This window comes from Carassius gibelio, chromosome B10 (genome assembly GCF_023724105.1).
Source record: "Carassius gibelio isolate Cgi1373 ecotype wild population from Czech Republic chromosome B10, carGib1.2-hapl.c, whole genome shotgun sequence".
NCBI classification, from domain to species: Eukaryota; Metazoa; Chordata; class Actinopteri; order Cypriniformes; family Cyprinidae; genus Carassius; species Carassius gibelio.
Window position 1 is genome coordinate 17,348,445 of NC_068405.1, and position 15,974 is coordinate 17,364,418.

Below are 15,974 nucleotides of genomic sequence, written 5' to 3' on the forward strand. Positions count from 1 at the left end.
TTTTCTGTTCTTAATATTTTAATATAATGTGATATTAAATATTTTATTTTGTTAAATAGTGTATCATAACTATTATCATTAGCATATAGAAATAGTCTTCACTTATTTGTGATTTATGATATATTTCATAGGAGCAAAATCAAATTATACAGCTGTATGACTATATGAAATATTAACATCAAATCAACACAAGCTGAATTTGTAATTTATCGTTGCAAAGTACATCAACAAAACATTGTATCTTTCAAAGTAAGGTGTTAGTATGTGGGACTAAATGGGTTAAACTCCTATGAAAAATCACGACTTTAAAAATGATCAACAAATTGTTATTAAAAGGGTGTGACCTCGAATGTTCACGTGGGTTACACAAAAAAAACATTAGTGCCTCGTAGAGAAGGGGAACAAATTTGTATTTGAGTTATCATTTTGTGATCATACTTTTAAAAAAAATCAGCTGTGCCATATTTTTGACTTAATCTGGAAATTTCCCTGAGAAGGGGAACGAATGACGGTGATAAGAGTTATTTTGGAGGGGATGGGGGATCCGTTTTCAGCTTAGACCATTTCCGCTCTATATAGGTGTTCTTCCTGGTTGTTGATTCCTCTGTGAAAGTAGCAACATTTCGGCCATGAGCAATTTTCAGTAGAATGCACGCGACGATTGGAAATAACGCCCAATAGCGTGAATTCTATGTAGATGCGCGCGCGCTTTTTGCTTCCAAAGCGTGTCCTTTTGCGCTGAAGGATTCGTGCAATGCAGTGTTCATTTTGATGAAGTCCAAAATGCCCGACTGCTGTGCCGCAGCAAACTGCAAGCAGAGTACGGACCAATCCAACGTTGCCTTCTTTAGGTTTCCGTTGGATCCAGTTCGGTGAGTGCATACTTTGGGCGTAAATGCAAACGCAGTTTAATCGATGCTATTTTTTTTCTATTTAGATTTGTATTTATTTAAGTTAAGAATGAGCAAATTAGCATCGTTTGTTAGCTGGTTAGCTTCTGCCCCATTTTACAATGATTCATTGAATGCATGGCACCCTTGTTGTGGGCTTATGCTTCCCCTGCTGCTTCCATTAATCTGGTTTCGCAAAGATTTTTTGGTTTGCGAGGACCTATTTTTTTTAATTGGCAATCATGAAATTAGTTATCTATCGCATTTTTGTCAACGTGATTGCTGCAACTTTTAAGGGGTTACTGTAAGCATTTGACTCCTGTACACGTTCGCCATCATCAGGCCCTTCCCAAAATGGCAGGAATTGAATTCCCTCAGAATACGTTATTCAGTTAGTGGGCTTGATTTGTACTTTTGCTTTCTTGTGGGATTTGGATGTCAGACTTATTGTGGTGTTTATTAAACGCGTGCTTTGTTTTAGACCTGTAATTTTAGATTTTTGAGGTTTGTAATAATTGTAAAATATCACTTTTGTACTACTGCAGTAACATTACCTTCATGTTTTTAGATGTAAACAATGGGTGGTTAAGTGCCACAGACCAGATCTGGAGACCAAAACTCCTGAAGATTTACACAGCAACTACAGATTGTGCTCAAAACACTTTGAGACCTCCATGATATGTCAGCAAGTAAGTTTGCATGGTTTTGGTGAGCATCTTCTTTTATAAAGGAAAAAAAGTGAGATTTTTATTATTATTTTATCATGATGCGAGTAAACAAAATCATGAAATTATACTTTTTTACTAAGATTGATGTGTAGTGTTTACCATTAGGCTGGCATGTGCACTATGTCCCCAAGCACCCCCCCTCCCAGAAAACTGCACCATTTTTGACACTGGTGAATTACCAATGTTTGAACACCCCCCCCCCCCCCCCCCCCTCTTCGGTTTATTTGTTTGTTTGCTTTGCTAAAGATTAGCTATGCATTAATAAATTAATCATATTTATTAAAATAAGTGTATGCTGTTCCAGTTGCTCAACTGGATGGTTATGTTAAACTTTAGATGTAAATGAAATGCAATAAGATTGGTCTTATGCAATAAGAGGTTTTGTGAATAGCCATTTGCTTTTCTTAAAAAAAAATCTTTGGTCAAAATGTAAAGAGAAAATTAAGTACTTTCACAGTATTACATTCATTTATGGGATTAAAAATCAAGCCATTTCCAGCAACATAAGCCTCTAGCATATAATGTCATTAAATTCTATTTTGTGTAAATGGCTAATTTATGTTTATTTTATTTGAATTATAAAGCATTCACACATTCCCTATTATTTCAGCCTACCCCCTTCCCCGACATGACACAGTGTAAAACTAATGTGTAAAACTCCTTTTTATTTAAGAGTTCTCAGAAATCTGTTCTGAAGGATGATGCCGTTCCTACTATATTTGATTTTGCAACCAACCAGGACAATGCACAAACTAGCAGCAGAAAAAGGACACGGGAGAAAGTGAGTATCTAATGTACACGTCAAGATTAAAAAACGCTCTTGCTTTGTCAGTAGACGGAGACATTTTTTTTTTCAACAATATCAAAAAAATATATATTTGAATTGATCGCAAAATAAGACAAAACGCAAGAAAATTTTAATATTGAGTGGTCTCTAGCCAATTATTTAAAGAATGGTCTTCCAAATTCTTGTAGATAGCCTAATGAAGACAATTAACTGTTCTGTACTGAATTGGTTTTAAAGCGTTCCTTTGTAAAGGGTGGCACAGTTAGCCCAGGACACACAAGTAGCATCAAGTAGATATTCAATGCAAAGTGTTTTATCAGTATGTTCAGTACAAATACTTATTTATCAATACATTTTTATGGAATACAAGCTTTTATCAACTTATAATGGAGCAAACTACTTGCCTTTTTTTTAAGTTGATGCAGTTAAATACAAAGTTACAAGGTAAACAAATACTTTGGGGATTGAGTTCTGTGTTGATTACTTATCATTTGAATGCAAATGTGATTCCACCATCTCATTGACTACAAATAATAGATTTTTTGTTTTGTTTTCATTTTTTCAGATAGGAGAGGAGCCTGTTGCCACAAAGAAAACTAAAGGTAGGTAATGCATTTCCATGTCAGCATTTTTAAATTCTGTTTTCTCTTTGTAATGACATAAACTAATTGCAGCAGATTCTCTGCATTTTTTTTTAAGTGTGTTTGTGTTCTGCTTTTTTAAGGTAACACCAATAACTCAAACCCCTCTGTGCCAGAGGCAGAAGATAAAGTTGAGAGTGATTCAGCTGAGAACAGCGAAACACAAAATCCTCATGCACATGATGAATCAGAGAACGAGGATCCTGCTATTTCCAAAGCGAAGGAAATTTTGAAAGACTACTTCAAGGAGACTTTAGCCTTCACTGGTTTTAGCATCACCAGCAGTGCATCTCTTAACGCTGTTAAACCACTGGGGAATGACCCAGCTAGGCCACTCTCTGTCAACACCATATGTTCAGAGAAGATTGACCAAAAAGAAGTGCTCACCTTAGGTGAGGATGTGATGCGTGAGGAGATCCGCAATAGCTTGCGCCTTGCACGCTTCTTTTCCATACTTCTCCAAGATAGAGTAAGCATTGAGGGCAAGGAACAGATTCCTGTGTTTATCCGCTCAGTCACTGGTGAAGGCTTTCCACAGAAATACCTCATGGGATTCCTTCCTTGCGATGTTGACTCAGACACTCTGTTTCTTATGCTTATATCTGAGATCCGGAACAAGTGGGGCCTGCGGATGGAGCACTGCCGTGGCTTCACTTACCTGTCATCAGGTGCCATGTGTCAGAAACTGAAGGATCTTTCCTGCAGGATGCTGCGGGATTTTCCACAGGTAGTTTTGTCACCCAGTGAGCCTTACGCCTTCAATGTGTGGTTGATTCGCTCCATGCCCATCCTTCCAATTCAGGATGTTGTTGATACTGTAGAGCAGGTTGCTGCCGTTATTAGGCAATCAGAAACTCTGGCGAAGAAACTGGATGCCAAGATCACTGCATCGTACAGCCATATCAAAGGCGAAGTGGACAGAGTGAAGGAGTCTTGTCAGAACCATTGGGAATATGCCACCGATGCTTTCCAGACAATGCTTGATATCTTGGAGCCGCTTTTGAGCAGCATTGGAGAGATGTGCACCAGTGCCCTTTCAGATGTAGACACAGACACCATCGTAGTGCTTCTTATGTTGAAAGAGAAGCTGAAGAACTTTAATTTCATCATTACACTTGTGGTCTTGAAGAACACACTGTGTTGTGTAAGCATCCTGAACCCCAGCCTTAGGGGAATAATCAGCATCAGCAGCACATTACAGTACACCATCTCTAATGCCTTGAAGCTTCTAACCAAACATATGCAGGAGATCGCCATTTTTCACAGAAAATGGTTCTCTGATGCAGTGGGCAGAGCCAAGAAGTTGGGGGTGCCAGTCAGTCTGCCAGTGGAGATGGGGACAAATGGTGATGACGCAGAGAAACCACAAGCCTCTTTGGAGGATTACTACAGGGAAGCACTGAGCAAGAAGGTTTTACAATACCTTGTTGATGAAGTCAAAAGAGTCCTAGGCACTGAAATGGCAAGAATCCTCAGATGGTTGTCATTAGTGCCCTCATACATGGCTGACCACAATTTTAGCATCCGCAAAGACAAAGTTGCTGATGCTAACCTGAATAACTTGGCTCGTCCTGACTCCTTTTATGATGAGCTGGGCTGTTGGGAAGTGAAATGGCGACATGCTAGCAAGCGAAGGATTCTTCCCACCAGTGTGTTTGCTACCCTCAAGATCCCAGATATAGGCTTTTACCCAAATGTGCAGAGCCTGTTGAGAGTGTTGGGCACCATCCCTTGTGTCCGTGCAGAATCTGATGTGTATGGGCATTATGACATGGTGTTGGGCCGCTATCAGTCCTACATGAAAGAAGTACAAGTGGAAAAGAGACTGAGCAATATGGCCTTTGTTTATGTCAATCAAGATGTCCACTTCAACATTGAGGAAATGGTGGAGGCGTATGTAAAGAAATATCCAGAAATCCTACAGCTATTACATGAAGTATGTTTTTGGTTACTAATTAAATTTGACTTGTATTTAATTATATTTAGTTTCTGGAGATGAATAATGACAAAAACTCAAACATGTTTTAAACAAGATGTTGAACTTTTTATCCACTCATTTGTTTTTAGGATGATGTAATGGAAGTGCAACCATCAGGTAAAGTTTCTAACTTTTCTGGGTTTTAAATTTAACTGAGCTGAACTTTATGTTAAATACAGTTGTTGATTTTATGTATTTTACTCCAACCCCATAACAGTTCCTGAAACCAGTGCAAATGACGCCTCTAAAGAAGATACAGAAGAACCAAGAGAGATGACATTAAATATGGACATTGAGAGACAGAAACTGCCTGAGTGTGCAGAAACTGATAAAGAGGCATTAAAATCTGCATTACAGGCCGCTGTCACAGCAGCATATGGCAGGCAAAGCAGACACACTCAGGGTGATCAAGATCAGGAAGTAGAATATGTGACCAAATCCGAGATGAATGAAGTCCTTAAAGTGTGTGAGGATGTTGTAAGAGATAGGATTCTTTCAGAGCTTGGAAATTCATTCTTTTCCCTGTTTATCGACCGAGTTGTCAGATTGGGAGAGACCGACTACTTACCCATGTTCATCAGATTTGTTGACAGTTTTGATGTCATGCGCCTTGAGCTTCTGGGTTTTATTGAGGTTACTCATGACACTGAGGCCATGTGCGAACGACTTTTTGATGTTGTCATCAAAGAGTGGCGTCTCGATTTGAGCTACTGCAGAGGTCAAGCTTACCTTGGCTCTGGGGAAGTGTCCTATAAGCTCAAGGCCTTTGCATGTAAAATACAGGAGCAGTATCCTCTTGCTATATGCACACACTGCTCATGTTACTCTTTCAATACCTGGTGGTCAAGGTCAGTTCCAGTAGCTGCCGTCATCAGAGCCATAGATACGTTAGAGGAGATAGTGTCATTCTTCCACAGCATTCCTGCTCTCGAGAAACAGTTAGATCAAGTCTTAGCCATAGGCCTAAGAGAGAGCTATGAGAAAATCCATGAGCTTCAAGGAAAGTTCTGCTCCTCTTGGCTTGAGAAACACGACTCTTATGAAGTCTTCGCTCAGATTCTGGAGCCTCTGGTAGATTGGCTTGAAAATATTGATAACTGCCAACCACAAAGATGGAGTTTGGCAGTATCCAACCGAGCCAAGAGACTACTTCAGTTAATAAGGGACTTTGATTTCATTGTGGCAATTGTTGCGCTAAAAAATGCCTCATCCTTCACCAGGGAACTGAGTGCAGCATTACAGAAAGACCATTTCAGTGCTGCCTCACAGCTCAGCCAGATCAGTGGTATTGTGGCCACACTTAACAGAGTGAAAACCAACATCAAGGTTTTCCATCAGAATTGGTTTGATGAAGCTTCTTGTTTTGCTCAGAGCCTGGGTGTGCAGGTTAAAGTGCCTGACAGCGTGATTGTTCCAAGGGACAGTCTCTTGAAGCCAGGTTCATACTATAAAGACACAATGAGTGTGCCATTAGTTGACCACCTTATAAACATGGTGAAAGACTATTTCTCTGATGACCACAAGGAGGCTCTCAACTTATTGTCCTTGGTCCCGTGCTCTGTGACAATGAGCTATGTTTTTGAAACGCTCAAGTCAAAACCTCCATTGTATATTGGTGACCTTCCTGATCCTGACAACTTCTTCACGGAGCTAAGCTGCTGGAAAGTGAAGTGGAAAACAAAAGTGGTTAGTTTAACCATACCAGAGACCATTTTTCAGACTCTGCGTCTACCCCTCATGCAGTACTTCGTAAACATCAACACATTGCTGAAGATAATGTGTGTGTTGCCAAGCACAGCTTTAGAATATTGTGGTGAGGTGAAGCGGCACAAAATGTATCAAGACTACTTGAGCAACACCCCACTTATGGACAGATCACCTTGTTTAGCTGTTCTTCAGGTGGGCACTGACTTTAACAGAGACCTAGACCGAATGGTTGCTCAGTGCTTAAAGCTCACACCTAAGACACTGGAGGGTATTTGCTTGGTAAGGATCAGATTTTAAGTAATTTGTTGCTTGTTTAAAATGTTTAATTTGCTTTCCAGATGTGTTTCTAAAGTCTGTTTTATTTCACAGGACAAAGAATCCAAAACCTTAGGACGGACTGTTGAAATAAAAACAGAAGGTATGTAATATTTTTATTGCTGGCTTTTTTTATTTTTTAAAGAATCAATGTCTGTATGCTTTCTTTCTTCTTGTCTTTTGGAAGAGGAAAAAGTGGAAGCAGTATTTAAGCACACCAAGTAAAGAAGTCAGTACTCAAAGAGAAGTGTGTTATTTAACTAGTAGATTGAACTGTATTTCAATTAAACATTTAGGTTAAATAAAAAAATAAAAACATGCATGCATGTTGTTCACAATTAGATCAGTAACATGCATTAGGAAAATAGGTAGGGTAAAAGTTGACTTAATGCTCACTTTTCCAACATTGCAGATGACACCCACATGGATGAAGTAGAGGACAGGGAAGCACAGCAGGTTTGTAAAGTTGTGATGATAATTGTTATAATTGTTATTAATAATTTTTATAGTATAATTTTGATAATTCATATTAGCTTGTGATAGTTGATTACTTTTTCAGTTTTGTTCACGAGTAGTATTTCTATTCACAGGACAAAGACTCCAAAATACTTGTGGTGAATTCTGAGATAACAGGCAGTGGTATGTCATTTTAGGAATGGTCTGCATAGGAGTTCAGAATGTTTGAGTCTTTAATGAAATATGTTTTATAAAAAATTCTGTATTTGTTGTCTAAAATAATGTTTATCCTGACTTTTAGAAGCAGAAATCTACAAAGAGGGAGCAGAGAGCATAGAGACTCAGCAGCAGTCTGAAAACATAGAAGTGGTTGCTGGTTGCACGGAAGTGGCTGTTGAGGGGCAGCGTGAAAATGTTGAAGATGCGGAGCAGGTTCCTGATGAGAATGGCCATTCTGATAAACCAGCTGACAACATAAAAAACTGCAAAGAAGTCTTTAAACAGGCAGCTATGCTTGCAAGGAGAAACTGCTCATTGATCGACCTTGATAAACCTGAACAAGATGCTGTTGTTCAGAAACTTGCCTTATGTCATTGGGTGAAGGAGGAAGGGACAATGTTTTCAGAGGGAGAAATGTTGCAAAGTATTGTGAAGGTCATACGAGAAACAATCCTCACTGAAGTTCAGGACTCCCCTTTCTTTTCCATCATCACTGATAGAGCCATTTCAGTGGGTGAGGCGAAGTTCCTACCAGTATTTGTTAGATATGTGAATGACTGCATTCCTAAAGTGGAGATTATAGGATTTCTGCCCTTTGATGAAAGCTCTGATGTTGATTTGCAAGCTAAGGCTCTTTCAGCAACACTTGAAGATGAGTGGGGACTTCAGATGGGTTGCTGCCGTGGCCAGTCCATCATGTGCTTTGGTACGGGGAGCAAAAGTCTCAGGAAGATGGCTTTGGGTTTTTTAGAGAGGTATCCATCAGCTGTGAACACTCCCAGTGAGTCTTGTGGACTTGCCTATTGGCTGGCTTTAAGCCTACAAAATGCATCCATTACAAAGGTTCTAGAGACAACTGAGGATCTATTACAGTTTTTTGACCAGTCACCCAAATTAGAGAGTGAGCTTGCCAAGACCATGGATGGGCTGCTGAGTACCCCACGGGAAGCACTTGCAGAGGTCCCAGAGACCTGCCTGTCCAGATGGAAGAAGAGAGAAGACTTCTTTGATATTTTGGTGGACATGCTGGAGGGAGTCCTGAACTGCTTAGATTCTGTGAGCACCAACTCCAGTGGATCATGGAGCGATAGCATGTCACTGCATTCCCAGACCCTGTCCACAGCTCTTAGACAGGTTGATTTTATCATCCCCCTAGTGATCTTGAAGAATGCCTGTGCACCCTTAAGGAATTGCAGCACTGTGTTTCGCTGTGGAAACCCTGCTGACATCATTTGTGAGCTTGAGAAAATTATGCCAATTATAGATACTTTTAGAAAGATGTTGGACAATTTAAATGCAGTGCATTCTGTCTGGTTTGAGGAGGCAGTGGAGCTTGCAACTAAAGTCATGGGATTGCTGTCATATGCAGAATCTGTCAGTGGCTATGATTCACCAGAAACATCTTACATGGAAGCAGTTAGCTTACCAGTTCTAAATGGTTTGATTGAAGAAATGAAGTTTAACTTCTCAGAGAGTCACCTAAAAGCCCTGAAAGTTTTGTCCCTTTTGCCAACATGCAACCCTCTGCCTATTCTCCCAGAATCCACAGATAAACTGCACACTTTCTACCTGAGTGATCTCCCTGAGCCAGAAACAGCGGAGGATGACATTAACACCTGGGCCATGGTATGGAGGGAGAAGTATCAAGATGTTTGTCCTCCCACCTCCATCTCTGAGACATTGCTCCATAATGAAGCCAAAATTCTTCCAAATGTTGCAACCCTTCTTAAGCTTGTGGCCGTGCTGCCCAGCATTAGCATGGAGTGCGATCTAATGAAGACAACGCTAAACTCTTTGAGGACCTTACTCCGAGATGGTATCTTTAACAGGGGCAGTAAGACTGATGCAGTGATGCTTCTTATGCATCGCCAGACACTACAGAGCCTGGAAGAGGTGATCGAGAAATGCATGGCGGTTGATCCAGAAAGTAATCAATTTCTTGCTCAGGTGTGGTACATTTCTTAGTGTTTACACAATGTTAATAATTCTCATTGTCCAAAAATATCAAATTAACACAACACATATCAACTAATAAAACAAAAGTGTTACCTTTTTTTTTTCATAAATGTAGGTAAAGTCAAGAGTTAATCACCTGAGAATGGAAGGTGGTAAGTAAGCTCAAATGGGCTTTCAAAGTAATGAAATTGCTGTTGTGTTTTATTCTGACACAATCTTTCTTGTCCCTTTTCAGAGGTGATTGCCATGGCTCCACAGGAGATGGTTGTAGATACAAATGGTTCGGATAATCCACAAGAGGCAAATGTTGCTGGAATTGGTCAGTAATGTTAAATGAAAAATAAAAGTAATAAGTAATTCTCTCTTTTTATTAAACATTGTCTTATCCTTTGTTTAGATGTCAAAACTGCTGCTCCAGAGGAAATTCTAGTGGAAACCAATGACTCTAGTGAAATAGCTGAAGAAAATACTCCTGACCAGCCATCATCTTTAACAGTTAGCAGCTCAGACAAGGCCACAACTGCAGCTCAAGTCATCGCTTCTTGCAGCTCTCTGACAACCAGCACACCTGACCAGCCAACAGAATCTGTCCAAGATGCTGCTATGCAGTCTACAGCAGAAGAACATGATAGAAGTGATCAACTAATCGCACTTGTTCAAGATCTAAATGATCGGTCTGAAGTACTTGATCAGTGTGGAATTGGTCTACCAGTAACAGGGGATCAAATAGTTACTAATCAAATTGGAACTGGGCAGCCCAATGAAGAAGAGCTAGTTAGCACTGTTCAGTCAGCATCATCTAATCAAAGTGAAACTGATCAACCTATGGAAGTTGATCAGTTTGTTGCCACAGAAGCAGGTGAAACTGAGCAGACAGCAACAGAGGAACAAAGTGTACCTGATGAGTTCATGGCAGTTGCTCAAGTTGATACTGATTCCTCCATCGTTGCTCAAGGTGAATGTTGTCATACAGTAACAGGCTTGGCAGATTGTCAGTTTGTGTCAGAGGATCCAAGTGAATCTGTTCAGCTCATGTCAGTTGATCAAAATGTAAATGGTAAGTTAGAGTCAGTCCTTCAAAGCGAAACGAATCAACCCATGGAAATTGATGTGAGTGGAAATGATCCATATGTAGTTGAAGATCAGGGTGGAAATGGCCAACCAGCAATGGGAAAACAGTGTGAAGTTGAGCAGTTGGAAGTTAGTCCAGTTGAGACTGATCAGTCTATTGTAAAAGTTCAGGATAAAGCTTGTCAGTTATTAAAAGTTATAGCAGATGACAGAGAAACTGGTCAGTTAGTATCTGTGGAACAAATTGGATCTCATGATCTTGAGGCTGTTGATAACTCTGGAAATTCTGTAGCAGCGGGTCAGAATAAAACCAGTCAATCAGTAACTGAAGATCAGTTTGTGGCAGATGATCAATTTGAAACTCTAAATTTAGTAGTGAAAAGTCAAGATTCTATTCAGACAGAACATGGGTTAGCAAATGAAGGGGAGTTAATATCAGAAGATCAAAGTGAATCTCATGAACTCATGGTAGTTGACTCTGGAAAAGACCAGTGTCTAATGTCAGATCAAAGTGTAACTGGTCAGTCAGAAATAGGAGACCCAAGTGTAACAGAACAATTCGTAGTAGTTGGTCAAGTTGAAAAAGATAATTCCATAGTAGAAGGTCAAGATGAAACTGGGATCCCAAGTGAAGGTGAAACTAGTCAGTTAATATCTGGAGATCAAAATCTATCTGATCACCCTATGGTAGATGATGCTGGAAATGATCAGTCTGTAACACCAGATCAAAGTGTAACTGGTCACTCAGAAATAGGAGACCCAAGTGTAACAGAACAATTCATAGTAGTTGGTCAAGTTGAAAATTATAATTCCGTAGTAGATGATCAAGATAAAACTGGTCAGACAAAAACTGGGTTCTCAAGTGAAGGTGAAACTAGTCAGTTAATATCTGGAGATCAAAATGTATCTGATCACCCTATGGTAGATGACTCTGGAATTGAACAGTCTGTAACAGCAGATCAAAGTGTAACTGGTCAGTCAGAAATAGGAGACCCAAGTGTAATGGAACAATTCATAGTAGTTGGTCAAGTGGAAAATTTTCATTCCGTAGTAGATGATCAAGATAAAACTGGTCAGACAAAAACTGGGTTCTCAAGTGAAGGTGAAACTAGTCAGTTAATATCTGGAGATCAAAATGTATCTAATCACCCTATGGTAGATGGTGCTGGAAATGATCAGTCTTTAACAGCAGATCAAAGTGTAACTGGTCAGTCAGAAATAGGAGACCCAAATGTAACAGAACAATTCATAGTAGTTGATCAATTTGAAAATGATCATTCTTTAGTAGAAGATCAAGATAAAACTGGTCAGACAGAAACTGGGTTCCCAAGTGAAGGTGGAACTAGTACGTTAGCATCCGGAGATCAAAATGTATCTGATCACCCCATGATAGATGACACTGGAAATGATCAGTCAGTAACAGCATATCAAAGTATAACTGGTCAGTCAGCAATAGGAGATCCAAGTGTAACAGAACAGTTTATAGTAGTTGGTCAAGTTGAAAATGATCATTCTGTAGTAGAAGATCAAGATAAAACTGGTCAGACAGAAACTGGGTTCCCAAGTGAAGGTGAAACTAGTACGTTAGCATCTGGAGATCAAAATGTATCTGATCACCCCATGATAGATGACACTGGAAATGATCAGTCAGTAACAGCAGATCAAAGTGTAACTGGTCAGACAGAAATTGGGTTCCCAAGTGAAGGTGAAACTAGTCGGTTAGTATTAGGAGATCAAAATGTATCTGATCAGCTCATGGTGGATGATGACTCTGGAAATGATCAGTCTGTAACAGCAGATCAAGATGTAACCTGTCAGTCAGTTACAGAAGATCAAAGTGTACCTGATCAGTTTATAGCAGTTGGTCAAGTTGAGTCAGATCAATCTGTAGTTGAGGGTAGAAATGAAACCGCTCAGACAGAAAATGTATTACCAAACAAAGTTGGAACAAGTCAGTTAATATTTGGGGATCAATGTGGAGCTGATCAGCTCATGGTAGTTGACTCCGGAAATGAAAGTTCTGTAACAGTTGATCATAGTGGTACTGGTCAGTCTGTCTTATCAAGTGAAGCTGGAACTAATCAGTTAGTTTTGGGAGACTGTGGATCTGATGAGCTCATGGTTGTTGAGTCTGGAAATGATCATTTTGTAACGGCAGAGCAAGGTGGAACTGATCAGTCCTCACCAGACCAAACTGTTACTGATACATTTGTGGAAGTTGCAGCTCACCAGCCTATAGTAGAACATCAGAGTGGATTTGGGTTAGAAGATGGAAGTGGAACTTGTCAGATAGTATCAGGGGATCAAAGTGGAAATGATCAGCTTGTGGCAGATGAACCTTGTGGAAATGATCAGGCTGTAGTAGAATCTCAAGGTGAACTTATTCTTGCAGTTGCATTGAATCAAAGTGTACCTGATCAGTCTGTGGCACTCAGTCAAGGTGGAAATGATCAGATAGTACCAGGGAATCAAAATGAGATTGATCAGTCCAACATAGATCAGGTTGGCCTTGAGCAGCCCAAAGAAGCTGCAGATTGTGGCTCAGATCAGTTCAGTTCAGTGGCTCCAGATTGCTCAGACCAAGAAAATGCAGCAGTGCACATTTGCCTTGATCAGTCCTCTGCTGTAACTCCAAGTGTTACTGACCATTGCACACCTGCTTCACCTAAAGATATTACTGATCACACCATGGCAGCAGAATCTGAAGGCACAGTCCAGTATGGAGTAAAGGCTGAAGATAGTGCAAACCAAGTAGCTACCCTGGATGGCACTGGACTACAAAAAATAGTTTTTACCCCCCACAATGCTGTTGCTCGAGAGGAATTGCTCAAGGAACTGTGCAACATAAAGTTCTTTTCCATAGTCACTGAGGAAGAGTTTGCAATCGATGGCCAACCATACATCTCTGTAGGAATACACTACCTTAACAAACAAGACATCAAGTGTGAAAATATGCTGGCCTTTATCCCGCTTTCCACAAACATTACTTCATTTGTTGATAAGCTTACCATTGCTCTTTCTGAGAAGTGGGGTTTGAACTTGGCCCTCTGTAGAAGTCAAACCTTGGCAAGAACAGGTGCCTCAGTCTCTCAGATGACACAGGCTTCAGCTTTGCTTTCCCAGAGACTCCCTCATGCTTTCAGTTTCCCAAACCTTGTAACTCCAAAATCTTTGCTAGCCAGTTTGTCCTCCCAGAGAGAGATAACACACTGTTTTGAGTGCTTGGAGCAGCTCTTCATATGGTTCTCTGAGGATATTCAACGACGTGTAAGACTAGAGGATGCTGTTGTACATTTGTTCCAGGAGGACAAAAGGAAGGCCAGTGAGCTGAAAGCCAAGATCAGCAGCAATCAATTGGCAATGAGCCATGAAGTTCTGGAACTCACTACAGAAATTCTAGAGGCCATCGTCTTTTGCTTGAATGAGATGAAACAGAACCAAGAAAATGAGGCAAACACAGAACAGGCTCAGAGCTTCCTATCTGCTATCCAAAACTTTGATTTCATATTGACAGTTGTGATTATGAAAAACATCTTGAGCCTCACCAAAAGCATAAAGCTGAGTCTTCAGGGAAATTCCTATGATGTGTATCAAGCTGTAAACAGAGCGTCTGATCTGCTGCCCTCTTTCAGTGAAATGAAGAACAGTATTGACTCACATCATCAAACCTGGTTTCAAGAGGCTGTTGCTTTGGCTTCTAAGCAAGTACCTTCACTACAACCACCCTTAAATGTGCACTACAGAGAGGACATCAGTAAAGGGGCCATTGAGCACTGTATTGCTGAGATGGAAGGACTCTCCAAGGATGTTCTGTCTGCTGTTCGCTGCTTGCAGGTTGTGCCTTATGTCATGTCCAAAGTGGAGGGATGCTGCAACGACACAGAGTTTGTCAAGGTGTTCCAAGATGTTTTACCTGACCCAAACTCCTTCCAGGATGAGCTGCAGAGATGGATGGACAGGTGGCAAGACTGTATTGCCAGTCATCAGCACCTACCCGACACTGTTCTCAGCACTCTCAAAATTTCTGACATTGAGTCTTTTCCCAACATTTCAACTATCCTTAGGCTCCTGGCAGTCTTGCCCATCTCCAGCACGCAGAGTAGTTTCACACAGAGAAAGATGAAATCTGAGATGTACCCTCTGTAGTAGGCTTGGCTTAGCTAGCTGCCCCCGAACAAGCTTTCTAATAGGATGTCATACACTGCTGAAACTTCAGAATGTCCCACTGTATTCTCTAAACTGTAGATCACATCTGACTGTAGGTTTCAGTATGCTTATTTTATTAGTTGAATTAGACCTGTACACTCTTAAGTATAATCAACAATGGTTTTATTGATGTTTTGTCTTTTTTTTTTTTATTGTTTGTTTTCCTTTTATGTAAATGGCATGGAAAGAGGACTGCCAATTGGGACCAATGTCTTGCCAAAAAAAAGAAAGAATAGGATGCCCTTGGGGGGCCTTACTGTTTCGTGCCTTTATGCAAAAACCCTACATAACACTTCAAATCATTTGACACAAAAAGTCTGGATGGACACTTTCACATCACACTTTTGGGGAATTTCCTAATATCTTCAGGAACTTTTAAAGACTTCAAATCATATAAATATTCTGAAATGCATTCTGAGGTAAAGAGAATTGTGTTTTATCACAATGAATTATAACTGTGTTATATTGTCAATGTCATCCCATGGCACAAGCTAAAATCATTCTGTCCCTGTATCATTATGCGTGTTTCAATGTTTAATTTGTTTGCAGTTTTATTTAGATGGATCTTTCTGTAAACGTTTCTCCCTGAAGCCCTCCTCACAAAGGAAGCATTCATATATATTTGACTAAAATAAACAAATAAAATCATTGAAAAGAAGCAGCGTTTTACATTTCAATCTCTTCTCAACTCAAAGCCATAATATTTAAGGATGCCCACAAGATGGCAGTCTACACCTATTATGGTTAGGCAAGTACCTGTGGGTAATCACTGATTCATCCTTGTTTTATTTTTTTAAAGCTTTTTTTATTATATACGTTTTACCTAGACGATTTGTTATGTATAATAGAAGATAATTTAATTACCCCCCCCCCCCCCCCCTCCAAAAAAAATATAAGAATCCCACTTCTGTTCACCACTTCCTGCCAGTGTTCCACTAAGTTAAAGGTAGGTAACTATTAATGTCTTCACATTTAATGCCTTTTTTAAGAGTTCAGGCCTTTCACAAGATAGCATTGGCC

General features: G+C 40.0%; 1 protein-coding gene across 1 annotated transcript; it reads left to right on the top strand.

Moving 5' to 3' along the window:
• The first annotated feature begins 577 nt into the window (after positions 1–577).
• Positions 578–15,612, top strand: si:dkey-250d21.1 (uncharacterized). Its single transcript, XM_052566550.1, has 14 exons — positions 578–872; positions 1,459–1,579; positions 2,292–2,399; positions 2,971–3,007; positions 3,130–4,982; positions 5,114–5,141; positions 5,242–7,010; positions 7,101–7,149; positions 7,459–7,502; positions 7,637–7,685; positions 7,804–9,668; positions 9,793–9,829; positions 9,913–9,996; positions 10,075–15,612. Exons 1-14 carry the CDS (start codon positions 772–774, stop codon positions 14,892–14,894), a joined length of 10,965 nt encoding a protein of 3,654 aa, XP_052422510.1. The 5' UTR covers positions 578–771; the 3' UTR covers positions 14,895–15,612.
• The last annotated feature ends 362 nt before the right edge of the window (positions 15,613–15,974 follow it).